Source organism: Zootermopsis nevadensis, unplaced genomic scaffold (genome assembly GCF_977971745.1).
Source record: "Zootermopsis nevadensis isolate Lab colony 2312 unplaced genomic scaffold, Znev_1.0 Znev_ptg000015l, whole genome shotgun sequence".
In the NCBI taxonomy this organism is placed as follows: domain Eukaryota; kingdom Metazoa; phylum Arthropoda; class Insecta; order Blattodea; family Termopsidae; genus Zootermopsis; species Zootermopsis nevadensis.
In genome coordinates, this window is record NW_028259147.1 from 558,088 (window position 1) to 580,226 (window position 22,139).

The 22,139-nt window shown below is 42.9% G+C and overlaps 2 protein-coding genes across 3 annotated transcripts in view; one reads left to right on the forward strand and one right to left on the reverse strand.

Annotated features, from left to right (window-relative positions):
* Positions 1 to 19,087, forward strand: part of fng (Fringe glycosyltransferase) — a 52,031-nt gene extending 32,944 nt beyond the window's left edge. Inside the window, exons 6-11 of the mRNA XM_022066250.2 lie at positions 5,422 to 5,569; positions 7,999 to 8,084; positions 11,957 to 12,027; positions 15,091 to 15,185; positions 16,110 to 16,195; positions 16,910 to 19,087. Of these exons, the coding sequence (XP_021921942.1) occupies positions 5,422 to 5,569; positions 7,999 to 8,084; positions 11,957 to 12,027; positions 15,091 to 15,185; positions 16,110 to 16,195; positions 16,910 to 16,964 (541 nt within the window). The 3' untranslated portion in view covers positions 16,965 to 19,087. The remainder of the gene's footprint in view (positions 1 to 5,421; positions 5,570 to 7,998; positions 8,085 to 11,956; positions 12,028 to 15,090; positions 15,186 to 16,109; positions 16,196 to 16,909) is intronic.
* LOC110830877 (deoxynucleotidyltransferase terminal-interacting protein 1) overlaps positions 1 to 22,139 on the reverse strand; it is a 164,940-nt gene that overhangs the window by 44,863 nt on the left and 97,938 nt on the right. The gene's annotated exons all lie outside the window — the stretch shown is intronic.

Genomic DNA, 22,139 nt, shown 5'->3' on the forward strand with positions numbered 1-22,139 from the left:
AGCAGAATCCTAGTAGCCAAACTGATGAAGAAATTCCACACATTTAAGAAAGGAGAAGCTTCATTTCAGATACCGTGATGTCAACCATGACAATGGGCCACATCCAGACACATTGTTTCTTGAAGATCCGTTTTAATATTATCCAGTCATAATTTTTTTTTCTCCTTGTTCTCTAAGTTCAGTCATCGAAGTTCTAGCATGACCTGAAAGTGTTCTTCCAGACATGAGGCTCGTTAACAAACCATCTTATTGCAACCATTCTGTCGGCATAACAGCTGGTCTCATTATCTTCATATTTGTATTTTCGTGTTCCGTCCTGTCTTTGGGGGGGGGGGGGGGCGAGCAATTGTTACGTTTGCCCCGTTCCCCCCTGACTGCAACACCCAAAGATCGCCAATCCAACTTTATTTCCTCAGAAATTTACAGTCAACCCCGCAGATGGCAGTGCATGGCTCCGATCGAAAAATTACACGAAGTACATTTAATATTAATTTATAAATTATATATTAAATTCTAGTCAGAGGGCCCAGGATTGACTGGGGAAACAAGGAATGTATGCAGAACTTTGGTGTTGAAACTGCCCACTCTGATGAAGGGAACGAAGACTGGACGATGACGTCAAGATGGATCAGAGGCGGATGGAACGGACTCCGAATTGTGTCCGACGGCGGGGAATATCGATGCTTGAAGCAGAACTTTGCCCCTGGTAATTTGTACTCCCCTGGAACATGGTGGCACTGCACCCACCCACTGAAGCTACCTGCGTCTTTTTTCAACGCCGTGGACAGGTCAATGTAGAAGTGGCAGGCCGGCCGATGCGAGCCCTTATGAGGGGTCCCGAGACAACCCGCTGTGTCTGAGACCCATAGAGACGTTTTCTGAATTTATCACCGTATCGAATTGACCCTTATTGGTACCGAGTACAAAGGAAAGATAATTTTAAATGGTAGGAACGCACGTGCAAACCCAAATTATTAACCATGTTACAAACATCGAGTGCGTACCAAATGGAGAACGAAGTCATTAAATAATAAATCCTCGACGTTGCTTTCATGCAACAGTCAACACTTCACTTTCGCAAGGTTTTTGCAGTCTGTCTCTTGTGAGTGATGTGAAAGTAAGCAAAACTGTATACCCTTGAGAGACAGAAGTATAATATTAAAATGGATCTTTAAGAAACAGGAGGAAATAAAGTGGACTGGGTTCAGTTTCCTCGTGGCGGGCTCTTGTGAGCACAGTAGTAAACCTAAGATTCCATAGAAGGCGGGAAATTTATTGACTGGTTGGGAAACCAAGCTCCAGAACTGAGGACTTGTTCTAAATTAGTAATTAATATTGAAGAGTAAGTACGGTGAGGTTAGAGATGCTGATGCAAGAGGGCGTGGAGGTAAAAATCCCGCGTGGAGATGGAAAAATCTTTACGGTGATCGAACCCTGACGTGAAGATCACAGCAAATAAGTGGAATTAATTTCGCGAGGGAATTTCTGCACTTCAGAATACGACAGGTGTGTAATTCAAGGTCGGTTTGGGTTTAAAAAAAATGTTGAAGCGTCGTAGCAGCTGACGTCTTAACGTTTCGTTCATTTTTGAAAACTACCAGACGTTGCGCGTGTAATTTCGTGACGGATAGATGTTGCACGTACCGCGTAAGAAGGAGCGTGGCTTATAAAGCAGCTTCTACAATGGATTATCTTCGCGGAGCTAACAATAAGACGTTTAAAAAGTGCCCCAAATTGGCCCCCACTTCGCATTCCGACAGGCAGGAAGCCCTCGGCGACCTTTTGCCAGTGCCCTCTTTGTCTCGTCTGGACGCATCGTAATTTACAGTACGAAGTTTCGCGAAATTACTACCTGCTGAAGGAAGAAGAATAAGAAGTTTCTTATAATTAAGGACGATTTTTTATACTTAATTGTTTCAACCTGGCTCTTTCTTATATTCAGAACGTGGAGAAATTGGTCATGTCAGCGTGTCTAAAAAGCCTGTTTTAAACGATCATACACCAGTGGGGGTCTAAGCTCGTCAAAGAATTTAAGTTCTTTTATTCTACACGAATATCAACCCGCTTTTGGACACTCCTGAATCAGTCGAATCATCTCCACATCCTCGCCTCATGTTTCATTTCAAGATCAATTTTTAATATTATCTTTCCATCTGCTGCTAGGTCCATCAAGTGGTCTCTTTCCTTAAGTTTTATAACTAAATTCTTGTATGCATTTCGTGTGTTCTGCGTGCGTAATGTTTCTGTCCACAAATAAATTTTGGCCAAGGTCCCACCAAAGTCCTCAGCACCGAGGAAACCCTATCTGAAGAAGGCAGTTTTTCACTCGAGCGAAACGAACGGTCGGGTGACCGTTTGAAACGGACTTCAGATCAACGTCATGACCAGGTTACGGCGGTCCTGTTGCGACTTCATCGGGTAATTACTGCCGAACCGACACCCGAAAACCTGTTCTAGCCCGGACATTAATTACAGAAACGAGCGATGGTGTGCTCCACTGAATCGATTATAATTACTACTCTTTGTTGATGTCTTGGTCGACCCGAGGGTGGACGGGCCGGCGAATGACCCCTAGTTGACCTCAGGAAGCCCTGGTTTCAGTGCCAGAATCTGGGTTGCTGGAAGCGGTTGTAGACACTGGGAAATTTAAATCCAATTCTGCGTCAACAAACTCCGCGTATCTTACGGAACCGAAGGCTCATTGCCCTGTCACGAGGGTGTTGAGTCCGGTCGGGACACGCCTTAGCACCATATAGCTTGAAGATTCATTTTAATATCCTATCTACGTCTAGGTCTACCAATCTTGTCTCTTACCTCAAAGTTTAGAGACCAAAATTGTATAGAGATTTCTCATCTCCACCCTCATGCGTCACCTGCCCCCCCCCCCCCCCATCATTATCGACTCTGTCACCGAAGTAGCTTAAGCTCTTGTGTCATGTGCTCTGTACTCATGTTTGTACTCAGACACTCTCAATATACGTTTATCGCTTGGAGTAAGACACAGCTTGACGTCCATGTAAAATGTTTTCGTAACGAAGAACCCTTTGTGACATTTTGTAACATGTTACAGCTCAAACATCGCCCCTTATCGGCTGTCCGCGACTACTTATTTAATATTCGCAGCTATCTGCATATCTCCTGAGTGCTGACAACATTGAAACTTAAACTGAGAGTACGTAATGGTTTTCGACGCGTTCCAAATTAGCCCGGGAGTTTATTTTATATTGAGTTCTATTTATCTTGGCACATCGTCCAGCTAATTGCGGTCAGATTATGTTATGCTAATGTTCTGTCGAAGGACGTCTCTTGTTGGTAAAGTGGATTCCACCTCACACGGCAGCCATGACACTAGGGCCGGTGTCAAAATAGGCGCAGTTCGCGTTTGTTGTCATGGAAACGGAGGAGTCACTGCGAAAGCAGGGCCTTGTCTCGCCTCAGGCCCCTGACAGGTTACACAACCCTCACACCACCAATCGAAAGCAATTAAAAACTTCTACTGAGTGGCCTCTGCTACGAACACACATACGTATTAACGTCTGGACAAGTTCCTGGCTGTCAGAGCTAGAGCTGAGGTTCAAGTAGGAGTGGAACTAGTTTTATGGCAAGCAATTATTTTAATTTTCCTTTTTTTATGTTTAGTGGATGAATTAAGAGTGCAGGCAGACAGGCAGAGAGAACTGAAACATTAGACTCGAAAGTAAATTTGAAAATAACTCTGACCGCACGATACAGTGAATTATTTCGTCATTACAGAAGAATGCTCGTCATGTCAGTGCGCACAACATTCAATCGTAGACTATTTAACGCCGCATCAACTGCAAAGGCTATTTATTACATTCCAAAACCCAAGGGAATTTGGTTTTGCGAGGACAGTGAAATCTTCTAGGTGGTTAAGATTGGCTGGGGGATTTACCTACGATGGTGATACAAGGAATGCATGCAGAATTTTTGGTGATATGCAGAGTCCTCTTGGGAACCAACCACTTTGAAGACCAAGAAAGTGATGGGAAGGAAACATGAAACTGATGGATGGAAGCTGATAGTTGCTCGTCAGTGAACTAGGATCTGCTGTGGGTTGAAACGGCGATGACCGACCGACACTGAACCGGAGGACGCGGACAAGCGTTGTCAGGCGACTCGCGAGGAATATCAAAAGCTCACCGCTTTCACCCAGTGACGTCACCAGAGGCTGAGCAATTACGGAACCAGTTTGATATCACCGAAACAGGAAGGCGTTCAAGTGAAATCGGGAGCACCGAGAAAACACGTGTCGATTTACTCGACGTCTGCTGCCACCCTTATCGCACGCTCTTCCTCAGGCACGGTACATAAATCTTGGGGAAATTATGAAATCCTGACGCATCACATAGTTGGTACCCCTGCTTCGTATTCGGAAGGTTCATGGTTAAAATCTCGTCCCTGAGACCGACCTACTATCTACACAGGTTTCCCTTGGGTTTCCTCAGTCCTTAAATTAGGCCACCCACATCCTCTCATTCGGCGCTAGTCTGAGCTACTGATAAAGCGTCGTTAAATAAGCGAAAACATAGAATACTTGTCTTGCAGGAACTGAACTCTGTATCGCTAGGTGGCACTAGAGTGAATGAACTCGATAAAAGTTCTTAATAGCTCCAAGGAAGTTGCTGCTACTTGGTGGAGAGGCGTTGTGTTCTCCGTGCTAAAAGGGGTTACGTGCGTGTTTGGGGGCACAGGACCTACCGCTGCCCTAATGACGTATAATACACGAACTAACAGCGCCAGTATCGGTGTTTGCAGGGCGTCCGGAGCTGTCAGTCAGGTAGTGTACATTTATTTAACCAGGGTTTCGGCCCCACCCCCAAGATTTCAGTCCAAATTAAACGGCATGAGTCAGCGAAGTGGCGCGTACATTCCAGTGCCGCTGGAACGACTCTGACCAACAACGCCATCACCGAATCACCAGATCCATGATAAAAATACCAACCTATTCGGCGCAGCAGCCAGGGACTTTTCTTTTGTCCCTTAATTTACAGTTATTTAACAAGGAAAACTCATAAGTATGCCCGGACACACTAATTAGCTCAGTTCCCACGACGTTTTATGTTTCTGAATACGCAAAGAAATATTGGATTTTTTTTAAAAAAAAGTTTGTGTCTGTTTTCAATTAAGGCTTTGACCGGGATGTTCTTTTGTTAAATCTTATGTGGTACCGCCTGATTCGACTTCTAATGGTTAAGTGAAGTGTTTTCTTCGCGGTACGGTCTGGATTCGTAAATATTATGAAGACGAGCTTCGGCTTCAAAGGGTTAACCAGCTGATTTTCGTAATGGTGAGGTGTAGTGTTTTCTTCGCGGTACGGACTGAATTCATAAATAATATTCAGACGATCTTCGGCTTCAAAGGGTTAACGACAAGTGATTTTGTATTTGTTTGCCCAAACAGGTGGTTCTGTCACTTCGACGATGACAATTACGTGAATGTCCCTCGACTGGTGAAGCTGTTGGCAGACTACAGCCCGCAGGAGGACTGGTATTTGGGTAAACCCAGCATCCGTGCTCCACTGGAGATTCTGAACAAGGACAAATCTGCGGTGAGTTTACTTTTTGACGTATCTGACGGCCACTGGACCGGACTGCTTTTGCAGCATACTGAGTTTCAGAGACGGAGATCATCTGTCAAGTATTCGCCTCTCTCGCTCTCGTACACGCATTCCAAAATCTTTGCGATGCCAGGAGAATAAAGTTATGAAATTTATGCACAGCGAACGTAATAATATCTGAACTTTTCGAACGGCGCGGGGAAGATACAGAATGGAGGATTCCCCTAGTAGTTGCGTGGGCGTCCGTCTAGCTGGGGATTCCCCGTGTATTCGTGTAAAGTGTCGTTTATTGCCGTCTGATTTTAACCGAACTTGAGATGAATCAACAAATTTTGGAAGAAGAAAACTTCGCAGTAATAAATTTCATGAAAATCCGTTTAGCGGTTCCTGATGATTTAAAGGACTTCATGACGTAGCTAACGATCTTATTTTCGGATCGTTTGGTTGTGGACGTGCCCAAAAATACAGGTAAATAAAGTGAGGGCAGAATTAATGTCCGAGAAACAAAGAGGAATGGAGAAAGCAAGACAGGAAGAAGCAAATGAAGAGAGAGACTCGAACGGCCCAATTTTTGAACAAAGCGTTCCGGCGATAATGTGTGTGCATTGCGGGCAGTAGCTTACTTCATTTTTGAGTTGCCTGTACCACTGACTTGGACGCCCCCCTGCGGCGTCCCCAGGAGCTGCCGGTACCCACTTTCAAAATAAGACCGGTAATAACTAAGGTACCCGCCCGCCATGAGATTTCTTCGTGTATCTCATTTTTAATTTCTTCCTGCCCCCCCCCCCGAAAGACAAGACGGACCTGTTTGTGGGGTCCGTGACTTGTACTAGGCGCCCCCTACGCCTAGAAGCTCCCAGTTTCGGCTGTCTGGACGTTAACTAAACTCTGTTAATGATCTTATCGTACCCGTTCAAAAGAGATCGATTTCCAATGCAAATTATCGATCTATATCGAGTGGTTCAGTTCGACTTGGGAGGCGCATTATTTGCTTCTTTCCACTGCCCAGAGCTAGGATATTATTAAAATGTACTGAAATGACGAGACTATGGTTGGGAGGGGGAGGGTATAACGAATGCATAACAATTTTGGTGAGGAGACGACCGCTTGAAATACTGAAAATGTAATGTGGCCGTAGCCTCAAGACGGATCTTTGACAGACTTTGGGGTCAACGGAGTTGATCCTTCGAGCCCTAATGACGGAGCCTGTCGAGTGCCATTAGCGAAGTTGAATACAAATTGTAATTAGAACTGGGGAGCTGATACTTTTACGAGAAAGTCGCGGTCTACTGGATGGAATCTTTTCTCTCCGAATTGAGCGCACAGGCTCCGGTATCTTTTTATCAGTTCCCCTCAATCTCGCGTGTTTGTGTGTGCACTTGGTCTCGTGTTGCACTCCCGCACTGGCAGGTGTTTCTGCGGTCCACTTACTTCGAGGCGAAGTCTCGTCGTAGCTCGCGGTGAGCGCAGAAACCTGCCCTACCGGGTTCGTACCACGCCCATCACGACCTCCGATCGTATCCCTGCCTCACTACTGCTCCGATAAAATGACGCACAAGTGGTTAGTCGTGTGTCTTGCTGTTGATCCGAGTGTAAAACCTGGTTCGTGGCACCGACCCGCTGTGTCGAGTTCACAGTTCCACATTTTTTTGCAAAATTCTCCGATACGTCACCCACAGCTGCGGCACTTTTTCGTCTTCAACGACGCACTCACCGTCGAAATGTCGCTTTTGTCAGTGGAATTTGCATCTCAGGAGATGCACAAAGATCCAGGAGAATGATCTATGGGAAGACCTAGAAGTGGATGCTGCAAGATTGGAAAGCTGCTTGGTACTCTCATGTTCACTAGTGAATGGTACAATTTCGGTCATCCCAACCTTCGGTCACAGACAAAAATTCGTTCACTTCACGCGCAAAACAGAATTATGTGTATGCCCCTCTTGCATTAACCAGGTCCGATGCTGTTTGCGCAGTGTCGTCGTAGCAGCGCAAGCCTCAGTGTGCGGATATTGGATTGAAACGTCTTCCATGTTCTAAAATGGGACAGCGAACTGAGGGCAGACGCTGTTAGGAAAAATACCGGCGGCAAACTTCTTCTGAGGCTGCGCTGATTAATAATAAGAACTCGGGTTTCCCGACTGAAATTTCGTTTATATTTTTCGTTTCCCCCACGTCTCGACTGGGTCAATCTTAAGAAATGGGAAAGGGCCCAAAGGGTGAGTGGAGATAATAGACCACGGATTTTTGCCGAGATGCCCCACAGCCCTCGAGAGGCCACGCCCTGTTCCCGTCTGACGACACAGGTCCATAATTAAAAAATGACGGAATGGAGGGGTGACGTGTTCAGACCTAGGCCGGACGTCGTCGCCTTCAAGAGAAGGGCACAGCGTAGTAACGTCTCGTTCTTTTTCTCTTTTCAGCAAAAGATTTCTTTCTGGTTCGCGACTGGGGGCGCTGGTTTCTGTCTCAGTCGGTCGCTGGCGCTCAAGATGATCCCTGTAGCCAGGTAAGTGCGTGCATGTTCCTTCACCAACATTCCGTATGCACTTCTTGTATCCTCCGTCCAAGCTACATGTCTAACCAATCTCATCTTCATGACACGTACAAATATTGAAGTTATTTTTATAAACATCTCTAATTTACGGCGAGTATGAAGATGGCTGTCTTCTTGGATATTGTACCACGCGACTTCTTAGAAAATGGCCAGTGTTTATGAGAACGACTGTCATGATGACTGAGGCAGCAGGCGCCTCCGAAACGTCGGTCATTTTCTACCAGACTACACGGCGCATCATCCCAGAAGACTGTAATCTTTACTTGTAATTTATGTTTTTCCACCAAAGTAAGAGCCCGTGTTTTACAGCCATACGCAACAAATGGTAAATTTCTTTACGTCAAAGTTCATTGTCACGCGCTATGTCCACTACAGCTTCCTGACCGTGGCATTTGATTTTACTTCTATAAACTTTAGTATATTTGTTATGTACGACTTAAGTTAAGACAGTTCTTACGTCAGAAGTCCTGTCTCGTTGGTTTGATCTGAGACTCTGAGCATTAAATGTTCATATCCACTGATATCTCGGATTTCTTATGTTCATTAAGAAAACTGGTTCATTACGAAATCCCCATCGTTTCAGAAAACAGAGACTGGAGTTCGTGTTTTAGAACAAGGACACGTGTGTTCGTAAACCGCCACTGGACCGCATCCTACAGCACGTGAACTCGTTCTACCCCTGTATCTTTCATATTAGTTAATTCTGCAGCCGCCAGATGATGTCTGTTTCTTGGTACGTACGTGATTTCGATTCGTCTCCTCGTGACTGGATTTGCTTTAATTGTCCAGTTTCCTTTGAGTTACGTGTCCAGGTGTTATGAGCAAATGGAATTAGGGCGCATTACACCGCATTTTATTTTCGGGAAAGGCGAAACTGAAGCTCCCCAATCGTCGGCTTCTTTTGGTGTGCATGGTATAATATAAACATTAAAAGGCAAGGCTCTGGGAATAGGTAGAACGAATTGCAAATTAGCTTCCTAGTGTTCGCTCCTCGCGAGGGCAGCAAAAGTCACAAGTCAGCACTAAATTTAGAATTTCACAAAAAGAGAGAAAGGCGTGTGTGTGTGAGAGAGAGATGTTCCAGGAACACCCTAAAAAAGTTAGACTGCAGGATAATCCGCTGAAATGGATTCGCCACGGACAACGAGAGACCTGTCGTTATGAATTATGTACATGTAGCACGCACGGAAGAGATGAGACATGCATACACAATTTTTTTTCCCTTAAAACCTAAAGTGAAATCTCTTAGTCGTTGATGAAAATACAATTTTCATATTTAAATGATTCTTGAATAAATAGATCGTGGATTCATGTGGCTCAGGACGGATCAGTGGCGATCTTTTGTGAACACGGCAGTGAACATTCGGGTTGTACACGGTAACGACCGCCCTTAAAAAATTGCGTGTGTTTAAATGTGAGTTGAGTAGACTACCTTCGTGTCCTCGCACCAGCCGCCACTGATCATTACTCTGGAAGCACCGAGTTATAATTTAGGTAGTAGCAGCCATATTCTTAGAGGTTAACTATTCCTCAGCTGGCAGATAGGATCTGAAAATGCGTTCTTTAATGTTCACTGGTCATTTCAGAGGTAAGAAGGTAATCTCTGGAGAAATAATAATAATAATAAATGAGACTAGAACGCGGATAAACAAATACGTGGGGCTCAGAAGGAGGCGGGAAAAGATCGGTCGGTGGTCCAGCAGTCTGCACGTGTAGCTATGAAGCTGTGTCGTCGCGGTCGGTCGAAATTACCGGTTACGTATCGCCACTGGGAAATGAAGCTGTGACCTGTTTGCACGGCAATTCCCTTACGTATACGAAAGTTCATGAGAAACTGATGGTCGCACATGTAGTCGGGATATTGCCCAAGTCATCCACAACAACCCACAGTCGTACCATATCTTAAGCCACGCCCTATATATATATTCCTTTTTTAATATTATCCTGTCATCAATGCCTGTATCTCTCACTGGTTTATATACTGCATATTTTCCGGCTAAAATTCAGTTTTCAACTCCCAGTGCCTGCTACATGACTCGCCCATCTAATCTTGCTTCATTTGGTTATCGTAATAATAATATTTGGCAAAGACCAACCCTCTAAAACATCTGTTCATAATCTGTTTTATCAAGGACGAATGACGTTTCAGCCCTTACGTATAAACTGGGGGATAATCGCGATCCGCCACTGCTGATAAAGATAAGCGAATGGGAGACGGAATGCAGGAGGAGAATAAGTACGGCCTTATAACAATATGAAACAATTAAAACCGTAGGAAGAAATGTTGGAATTAATTAGGTGAGCTTTTGTATCATTAATTTATTTTAGTTAACCGAGAATGAAAGGTTGTTCTCTGTAGGAACTCGGAATAAATATATCGTTCCCACATTCCGATCTTACGTCGTCGCCCGTTTGTCGGCAAATTAACAGGGCGACTTCAGAGAGTCAGATGGGGAACTGGGCCCTACCCACGTGCATTTCTTTTTTTTTTCCGTAATAACGAGACCTCTACATAATACGAGTCGTGTCCATTTACGGCTGTTCCGAAATGCATAGTTGACTCCAGTTTTATTTTTATTGGGAAACGAAAGACGTCAGCTTGACTGATACTTTGGCAGTGCCTAATTGGAACGATTTATTTATTTATTCCACCCTGGTTTACAGAATCAAGGACCAGCTCATTAATTGTTATCTCAAGTTCTGTCTCCTCGTGGGCAGAACACAAAAGTCTCTGAGTCATTCTTCTCCATTTGGTAAAATAATTAATGGACCACGGAGTTTGGTCTGAACTCCATCACTTGTCAATTAACGAGACTCAACTCTTCAAAGCCACCATCACTTACGACAGCGTTCCACATCTGATCTTACAAGAGTCTAACCACAGGCGAGCGAAGGAATTCAGAACAGCACAGACATTACCCCAAAACAGCAGCTGCTAAAGGAGTTCGCTACCTGCTTATTCACACACAGCGACCGATAATAGACTCTATTACGATTATAAGACTGTGCTCTTCAAAGGCTAGAATCGTGTGGTCGTTCTAATACTGTTACGGAGAGCAGGTGCTGGTGGATTTTGGTCCAGCGATGACTTAACAAGAGGTTGTTGTTGTTGGTTGCTGCGTGCAGGGGCCGTGTGTACACGAACAGAAGCAGATGAAATGGGGTGACACTGGTCACTGCTGATAACTTTACGTTCGAGATTAAAATTCTGTATGACTGTTCAGCATCTCAAGAGGACGAAGTTACTTATGTCCTTTTTGGTTTTATTTATACTTAATTTCGCAAACGCGCGAGACCATCATCTTTTATCCGGTGTCAATTACGTACAAATGACTTTGCTACTCATTTAGTGGATTTCCAATGTTCTGTTCCGAGTTAATTTAACGATGAACTGCAAAGTTCGGCGGTGCGGAACGTCGTGAACAAGATTGCCCACATCCGGGCCTTCGCTCTCACATCTGCCGTCTTCCAGATGAGAAACATGAATTTAATTGTGATTTAAAAAAAAATAATCAACGTACAAATTCTCAAGAACAGTTTCGCTGAAAGTCGTCTGATGCAGGTTAACCATTTGATCTTTGTAATGGTGAAGTGTAGTGTTTTCTTCGCGGTACGGACCGAATTATTAAATACTATTTAGATGCCTACGCAGTGTATTTATGTGTTTCGTATGATTCTCAGTGTAAACAGCGATTATTTCCTTAAACAGCGTTAACCAGTTGATCTTTGTAATGGTGAAGTGTAGTGTTCTCTTTGCGGTACGGACTGAATTCTTAAATATTACGTGAAGTGAAGTTTATGTTGCCTTATTTGGTTCCTTTCAGTGGCGGAAAATTCATTAGCATCGGGGAAAAGATTCGACTCCCAGACGACGTCACAATGGGCTACATCATCGGTGAGTGATCTTCACTTATTACTGTTTTGCTTCTAAGAGCTCTCTGCTGGCAAGATAATGTTAAGGCTAACGTCGGATCTGCTCGAGATAACTATACAGCAAACACGGCGCAATTTATTACGATGACGAAGAAAGTAACAGAATAAATTGGAAAATTACGTTCTTAAAAGACGTAAGATACCGCCAAAGTCTGTTATTAGTAGACTCAGACTGTGAACTTCTGAGTTGTGGAACCGTGTATGTTGTATGTGGTTATTAATATTTTATAGGACCCTTTGCCTCCATCTTCAGAGCACAAGTGAAGATGAAATCAGCTTGTTTACAAATAGACTCGTGGTATCGCATCTCAGAAGTTCACGGTGAAAAAGGCGATTTAATTATAAATTAAATTACCTATTTTAGACATTCAAAAGTAAATGTTAATAAATCAACCGAGGTGGATATATAAACATTCTTCATTCTTAGTTGTTACCACTTTTTAAAGAACGCCATCTTTTGCACGCCACCGAGTAAGTTCAATTCGCGAAATGCGGACAGAGACCAGAAGTTTTTTCCTCCCTTTGTGGCTTTCCTATGTCGCTGAATAATATAATTTGAACTCCAGCGCCGTAAGAAGTTTAATCACTGTGTAATAAGAAAAAACTCTGGTACGACCGCGGAATTGCAATGTTGCTCCTTACAACAACCTCGATTGATTTCGTGTTCTTTTTTTTTATCTATTCGCCTTCTGTTCAAATGCTGAGTTACTCAGACAGCACAGGGCCCCTAAGGGGGCAGCGCCCTGCATGCTTTCTGAAGTACGATCTGTACAGGCCTACCAACCACGAGATACTCACAAAATAAGATGGAAATCAAGGCGGGTGAGATTGGCAGGGAATGCAGGACGCAAGGTGTAGATGAGACGTGGGGGAGGATTTAATAAGATGGATTTTAAGGAAATAGGGGTAAGTGTGTGTGTGTGTGTGTGGATTGGATTCATGTGGCTCCGAATAGGGGCCTTTGGCGCGCTCTCGTGATCATTGTAATGAATTTCGTGAACAGCTGAACATCTATCAGTTTCTCACGCACTGTACATCTTGGAGTCTTTATTTGTACGAGGGTTTTTGAAGCACAAAGTGTGTTAACTTACGGAGGCCGTGCTGTTCTGGGGGTGTGACACAGCGTACGCTCTACTCTGAAGATTGAGGCGATACGAACTCCGAAATGTTGGCGTCACAATCCAGTAAGACCACTGCGTTGTAACTCGAAGTACCAGTTCGTGTAAGGTCCACGGAGGATTGATTTCGGGGTTCGTATTTATTCGGGTGACTTCATACTTTACACTTCGCTGCACGCATTATGAAGACTTAAAGATGACAGTGGCGTAATATGGTCACAAACCATCGGACGCCCTTTCATCAAGTTCCAGCCTGGGGTTATGAACCGCTGACTAATACGTTTTTTCCCTTTAAGTAAGTTTAGATTAACGTGGTAAGATTGATTAATGTAATCACGACCTCCCATCGTCATCCCACTCTTGTCTTCGCAGTTTTTAAGACCGTGTAGGAGAGCGGAACAACTGCTCACACGCGTATCCACCTCATCAAAGGAACACTTGTTCGAACCCTGAAGGCCCATCACCTCTAGACCCCCCCCCCCCTTTGGCGGGGGCGCTGTTCCCAAAGCTGTAGAGGTTTGGGCCCTTATCACTCAGTAGTTGAAGCATCAGAGCCTTAAAAGGGGGCGCTGGTTTCGTGTTCCGAAAATTATGACGGGGGAACGGGGTTGGCCTTTATTCAAGGTCAAATACTGTTCGATCTGACAGCAATCAACGCGCTGGTACCGCATTCAAATGGTCCGATACCGACGCCCTTCTACTTGGAGCATGGGAGATTTATAATGTCTTATCAAGGACGACAGCTCTCTGGAGTTTTTGATATGCGAGGCCAATTCTGACGACGTTGTAAAAAGAGTGTGCTCGGTGAGTGTGCAAGACAGATTCGACGGCGCCACTCACTGCTTGCCCCCCACCTCATACCCACCTTGAAAATGGCAACTTCATTCTTTGCCGAAATGTTAACACCAGAAATTCTAATATTCACGGCTGCCCTCGATATTTCGACGATCTGTTTTTAAGTGCGTATTCCGAGGACGCGTCGTGTCGTATTAATTTTAAAATTTCTATCCTCAACATCTGTGATGTTTCTTCAGAGGGATGACGTAATCTGCGCTGGATAAATCAGCGTCTTTGCAGAGAAATAATTGCTCCTGCGTTAAAATTGCAACTCCAGTCTCGGCAATTACTGATTGGTTTCCTCGACAGATAGAAGATGCTAATTAAGATCCATTTTAGAGATAAGAGCGAAACCTTGCAGAGGATATTAGTTTCCTGACCAGAGACGAGTAACGCCTAAACCGGCGTTAACCTTGGGCTTCGCTACGTGTTGTAAATGAGTCTGGTTTTCTTAAATGTCTCATTCGTTTTTTGTTTTTTTGCAATCGTTCGCTTGGGAGGCGATAACTCATTTTTGTTACGAACAGCTCGCCGTCTTGGCGTACAGGAACTAGGGACTGGACCAGGGCAAGGAGGAAATTTACGACAATCGCGATAAGTGATGAAAGTTAAACGTGGTCCCCTGTGCTCTGATGCGTCATGTGGGCAAACATCTGGCCGTGCGTTTTAATTTTTCACTGGAGGCGATTGCGAGCTGACAGTTAACCCGACCTAACATGGCTAACACGAGCTCTCCGCCTCTGTTCTGACTTGGGTCAGATTAATCCAGTGCACACCTCACAATCTATTTCTTTAAGATCCGTTTTAGTATTATCATCTGTCTATGCCTCATCCACCCGTCTCATTATCCCTAATTTGATCATTCTTATGATATTTCATGCGGAATCCAGGCTACGAAGTTCCTTGTAATGCATTTTGTGTCACTCAAAGACATTACACGCTTTCGTATTTACAACAAATAATTAAGTTTTGCGTGTCTGGACTTGGAAACTTGTTCACGTTCTTGGTTTTGTACGAGGGAGAATTGTCTATAACTGTACATAAGATTTTGTTTTTGTTTTTGTTCTCAGAGCATCTGCTCAAGAAACCACTGACAGTCATTGATCAATTTCACTCTCATCTTGAGCCAATGAAGTTCTTGCGACAGGATTCATTCCATGACCAAGTAAGTAGAAGATTGTGGAACGGGAGAAATGCGCATCAGATGGCGGCGGCAGCGAGATTCAAGACAGAAATGCCGGTTAATATTAGTTAAAAAAACTGCTGCTGTCCTTGTTCTGTAGGGGTGTGAATCGTAGTCTCCTACGTCGAGGGAAACATATTTTAAAACAAAAACCTTCAGAGACAATTTGGACTTAGGAAGTGTACGTTTTGTGAGCGTTTTTAGGATAGCGAAATCCAGCAGGCAGTTAGCCACAATTGAGGAAGTATGAGATCCATGTAGAATTTTGCTGGGGAAACCATTTTGCAAACAGCTTGGAGGACCAGAAGAGATGAGAAGACGCTGAGATTCACTTCAGAATCTTTCGTCTTCATACGTGCAGCAGTTAAGTTGCTTAACCTGAAGGAAAAGAACAGTTTCAGGGACCCCAATGGGTACCGGGGTCAAGCTCGACCGGGGCGTGAAGCTGACCGCTCACCCCCATCTAGTGCCGAGGTCAAGAAAGAGTAGGAGCTGTATCTCCTCTCCCCCAAAGCGCCTAAATGGCGTATAATGAGACAGCTTTACTTTACTGAGGGTATGGACCAATGGCAACCTCCTGTGAACGCGGTGATGGATCTCTGGGTTCAATACCAGGTCATTGTCGCTTCACCTGCCTGAGGATCTATCGGCTTCTCAAGAAGCAGTTCATGGGGTTGTTCCAAGGCTTATGTGAGCGACTGTACATATTCCGATGCTGTGTAATGAGGCAATGAGGCGTAAACTGGCGGGACTAGGGGACACCGGAGAGTGGAGCGATTGTAATGTAACATGTGGTATCTCATGGCGCTTTTGTAAATGCAATTTTCTAATCTGGTTCAATATAAATAAGTGGGTGCTGTCAAGTGAGTAAATACAAGTTCTTAAGTGGAATTTTTTCTGTTTCAGATCACATTCAGCTACTCGCGCTACAGTAGGGATGAGATGAATGTGGTCAAGATAGATGGGTTCAACAGGCGGATTGACCCTACGAGGTAAATATGAGCAGCCCTTGATCATACAAGATTTTAAAGGGTCAGAGAGACTCATGTGTGATGGAAAAGTAAATTACTCGAGAAGTGGCTAACGCAGGGCCACAAATTTTGGTTCTGTATTTAATTTCAAGAATTTTTTTTATGTGTAAGTGAAAATAAAATTCATGTAATTCTGGAATCCAGTCTTCAGTAATAATACGTTCAGTTTTATCAAAATGAATAATTTCACGTAACTTAATTTTTAAGATTTTTTTTTGTTGTTGTGAAATGATTGGTTGTTTCTCGAAAATAATTTTTTGATCGTTTTGATTTGGAAAGTATCGGAAATACGCGTGGAGCCCTGCTGAAGGTGTTTAAGCCTCAGACGAGTTTTCAGCCCACGTTCCCCTCTTTAAGCTCAGTGTTCCTTTTTAATCTAGTCTTGTGTGTCAAAATGCTTCCTTCTTCTGTCACTCCTTCCTTTTTTCATTCTTCCTTTCACATTTTTCTTTATCTCTTAGTCTGTCCTATTCTTCAGTGTGGCATTTCTTGTTTTTCAGACTGTTCCATGTACCAGACTCGTGATCTCAGTCCTAAGCCGCTGTATACACGTGTCCATTCTGATCAATCAGTCTTTTTCTTCGTTTGCAGTTTAAGCCTCGTCTGCGCCTCATCCTCTTTCCCGTTTTACCTCGTCACATGCGAAAGCTCACATTTGTGCGTCTTAATTTACAGGTTCCTCTCCGTCCACTGCTTCCTCTTCTCGTACTTCAGTTTCTGCCCGAGGTGAGGCCAAGTCTGCTGGCCAGCTGACTTACGCCGTGTCATGCGATCTCGAAACATGAAATATAATGTGACGGAGCCTCCTGGAAAGTAGCAGGTGGTGTCAGTTTACCATCTCAGCAAGTCAGTGGTTGCTAAGCAGTTCTTGCCCGAGCGTGTTGACACCATCACAAGAAAATTATGAACTAAATAATAATAAAGGACGGGACAGGTAACTCGAACGGATGCCATTTCACGTAACATCGTAAATGAAGTTATGGGGAGAGAGAACTGGAACCTATAAAAAGAAAAATGCAAATATCTGAAAAAGAGACCTTGGAATGGTCAATTTTAGTGCCCCATATCCATTTTAATTGGGTGTAATAAAACCATGTTTCTTGCAAGAGCAGAAATGTTACTCGAACTGAGCGCCATTTTGCAGCTCTGGCAGAGAGTTGCAGACAGAACTGCCTTGGACGTTGCAATAAACAAAATGAAATACATTTACGGAAAACAATTGCCTCAGACTTTTAGGAATGGTAATACAGATAAAGTAATTATCAGCCATATTTATTAACCTTCATTCTTGAAGATATCTAAAGAGAATATTATTCGGCGTATCGTTTGACTCAGGTGTGCTGCCAGTTTGTTAACGACGGGCTTGTAAAACGAAGCGATCTTTTCTTCTTCGGCGTTTGAAAGAGATGCAGTGGTGGATATTTTCTACTGGTGTACGGCCCGTACAATATATTTTTTGTGCCGATAACAAAGGCCTCGAGTAATTTGCCAAAGCTTGTGTGAACCCTTCTAACGCCCCCGCAGCACACCCCTGATTAAAATTGTTTTTTTTTAATATTTGTTTACTAGTCTCCTAAAATGTCAAAGACGTCGTGACAAAGAAATGGCAAAACTTTAATGAATGGTCTCATACAGTGCATTAGTGAAAGACGTGTTCTGATCTCCGACACAAAAGGTTATAATATTTTATCTTTATAAATGTTATTAAATATTATCTGGCCTTAAAACGCTACGCATTTCTTTATACCATTGTCAAGTAAACTTGCATAAATTACTTCCCGAAGTGCAATACGAATGAAATGCTCTGTGCTTTAAGAGGTGAAGTGTGTTTACATTTCGAGATGATTTTAGTTAAAAATCTCGGAATTATAAATAAACATTACCATCATGCAATGCTCAAAGCACAAAAATAAATGAATTTTTTATACTGTGAAAAAAATATTAATATATATAAATGTTAAATATATTTGTAAATATTATATACAATGCTTTGTACTATATTTTATTAATATGTATATCAATATTTGTGCACAGGTTCACAGATAAAATTTTAACGAGCAATTCGTGCCTTTGGTTGCAGGGAAGCGTAATTAAGAGGTTTTACGAAACAAATCGGGTGATTTGTGACGACGAACTAAAAATGGCTTTCATATCAGTTTTATGGGTGTTTTATTGCATTTTTTATGTACGAGTTTATTTTCTAACGAAATGAAAATGCCTGTTATCTTCATTTGTTATCCACGGGTTCCCAAATCCAAGTTTTGTTGACGCTAATATCGGATGTTCTTGCCAAAATTTCATTGTTGACACTTTGGTTGTTGCATGAATGTGGTTATTAACGTGTGTTACATTGTTGACGGTCTTTGAGACGAGCGTCTTCTGGATCTCGGTAAACGGTGCTCTATCCCAACAATGGTTGTGGAGTATTCGTTTACCGGAACATGTCGCTGTGTCCTCGCGCTTCGGACAATGCGGATGGCAGTAAAGTGCAATAAATGGCTGTGCATTATTTAAAATTGTGTGATTAACTTGAGAAAGAAATGAAATGAAATGCACCAAGATCATACAAGGGACGTGTTACGAACTTCAGGATACGGCGAACCAAGGTGCCCGAAAATACAATATTCTTTTTTTGATAGGAACAATTTTGTATTATCAGTTAGATCAATGTCAATTTATAACAAGAAACTTTGAATCTTACCAGAAGATAATTCAATAATTATGAACACAATTATCAGTAGAAATTTTAATTAAATTTATTCTTTGAAAATTTAAAAAAAAAAACTCATGAATTTCTGTATATAAGTTTAAATACTGTTTTGTAAATAAAATCGATATTTGTTACACTTTCAAGCTGTGTTTTCTTTTCCTTCCTTTTTCAAAATGAAAATGAATTTAGCAAAGTGTGATGTCTTGTCTGTCTTATTTTCTTTCAACGTGACTGCAGATTATTACGTGGATTTCACATAACTCCATAACTAACTTCATGGAAGAGAAAGTACTTGGTGAAGCCAATAAGAGTCCACTTTAATATTATCCTACCACGTATGCATAGGTCCCAAAGTGGTCTCTTCCCTTCAGGAATTGGTAATAAAATTTTGTATCCATGTTCGCTGAATAATCAACATGATACTGGTGAAAAGTACAAATTATGAAGCTTCTCCATTCTCCTATGACTCCCTCAGGCCCTGTTCTTCCCTCTGCATCTATATTAAGACCATCTTACTAAACTCGTTAAAAAGTTGGTTCCTGCTTGTATTTGGAAGTCCTGGGTTCAAATCTCAGTCCAGAGACAGGCTATTGTGACTGACGTTTCCCATGATTTTCCTCAGTCCCCCATAACAAATTCCATAATAATTATTTCAGCCTGAGACATCGACATTTAAATAAAAAGTAAAAGATAAAAATATATCCACTGCAGCAGAAATAGCATCTGAATGAATACAGAGTGAGATTTTTATGATCACAAAGACAATAAATCTTAAATTTCAGTAGAGACATTGAAGAGTTAGCGAGTATTTACTTTGTTGGTGATAGAAGCGTCATTAAACAAGCAAAGGACGCGGAGTTATAAAGGGGCACTCCGTGCTCTGTGAACCCCGAAGCCGCCATTGCACTCGCGGTCTGTTAATTACGCTCGCAGCTTGAGACCAGAATTTTTTTTTAAATTTTTTGTTTTGCATTAATTATTTTGTTCCTGCCTCACTCATTTCAAAAATGCCGCGGGCCCCTTTGAAGTTTGCCATAAAGTGGCCTATTTTCATATTCTTTGACTGCGCGATCAAAGTTTATTTTGATTTATTATAAAACAGAAAACTGCATACGACGGTCTTCGCCATTTTTCGGTAGATAAGATACCAATTGTGGTCTTTCCCGGTGGTTACCAGTGTTTCGGAGTAATATACCGCCTCCATCTTCAGGGATATTTTTTTTCAGGTGGTCAAAAACGTCCCCGAAGTTTTTATAGATCCCAGTGGTTCATTAACGTGTTCCAAAGAGCCAGATCCAGATGAATCCACACGTTCGCGATCCGTCTATCCATTTTGATGATGTCCAAAGGGAACTGTGAGCTGTAACGACTTTGACGTTTTGCTTTAAAGTTGATGGACAACTCGAATTAATGATGAGTGACGGGCGATGCGCGATGCGGCGGGCTGAGATCGCTGAACATGTCCTGTCACGTGACCACTGGACAGCTATAACAACTGCACACTGAATGTGATCAATGCCTGTTCAGATAACATTTCTCTGGCAGCTTAAATGGATACTGATTTCAATTGGATGTGGCGATTATTACAACCTGCAAATTACACGAACAATGGAAAAACGATATCTATCCTACCTCTGGTTGGTGGTCGTATACAAAGATTTGTTTCCTCAACACACGTTCGTCTGCTGTTTATGCGTACATTCTCCGACGATCCCCAGATGGCAGGGGCGTAGCAGTTTAATACCAGTGCATTGTTGTTGTATCAGTGGAATTATCAAAATCAGAGATTTATGAAGTGACAGGAGGCTGGATTAAATTGACAATAAGAAGTTCAATAATTTTACTCTAGGGTGGGAATTAGACCGATTGGGTGGGGGGGATAGCGAGCATGGGGAAGACGATAAAAACTGTTGGCATGCCTGAACGAGGGAGGCCACACGGAAGACCTAGACACAGATGGGAAAATAATACAAATAAATCTTGTGGAAACAGGGCGGCAAGGTGGAGTCTGGATCCATAAAAAGCGGGGAATTTCCTCACAGCTGAGCGACAATCAGCTTCTCAAGGAAAAAACTGTCAACACGCAGATCGACACACCAAGTCGCCATCTAGTGGTAAAGAAATAGCACTATTTGAAAAACAAGCGCCCGCAGCGACCACCTGTGTTGAAAGTTGGAACTCTTTCGACCACGTCACAACCGATTTTTTAAAAAAACTCTTAAGAAATTTTGGAAACCACGTAAACGGAAACAGTTCTGATTTTTCTCTGCACTGCGAAACATGTTCTGCCCTTGCTTCTACGGACATTAAATTCCTTGGTGTGTCAGAGAAAGTTTCTTTAAATTAACCGTTGCTGAGTAATTACGGGACCCGAGGTAGCTCAGTCTGGAATCGATGACTGCGTTAAACACGACGAAACACCTCAGTCAGGCTAGCCGATGTGAGAGCCGAGATTTGAACCAGGGACCTCCCGAATACAAAGCAGGAGTGCCAACAACTCGGTCGTTCTGTTTTTATTAAAAATAGTTTCTGTTCTGAAACAAAGTAAAACGAAGCGCACTGTTGTATTGCGGGCAGTCTAACATCGACCGACAAATACGATAAATACAATTTAGGCCAAAAATTCTACAAAATCTTAGTTCTTCGCTTAATCCTAAATGTTTCATCTGTTCCCTAAAAGACATCCTTAAGACCCATATAACAAGATTTCCTAACCCGTAAAGTTTATCATATAAAAACATCCTGTGATAACTTCTTCCAAGGGCATCTGTACAGCTGCAATCAACAAAACTGTGATCACGACGAAATATATCCGTAATAACCCACTCAATGCTATCCTCCCACTTCGTCATCGATCTCCTAAGTCGACATTTTCCAAGAGAAATTCTGTGTTACGCGTCCGTAAGCAGTCGTGGGCTGCAGACGAGTTAGGGACTGGGCGTAAATTTATACGCGCTTCGCCGTAAAATGCTCTGTGCGACGGACCTAAAAAAAGTATTGTAAAATAGATCTTAACTAACCTAACCCATCCGAATACGAAACTCAGAGTCATCTTTCTTCCAAATTTCAAGTACTCTGACACGGTTAAGCGGATTTCTGTTGAAATTTCATCACATACCACATCAGCTGTAATAAATCCACGGGGCAAAGTCCTTCTTGAGAAGCTAACGGTCGCTCAGCATGCCGAGAAATTTC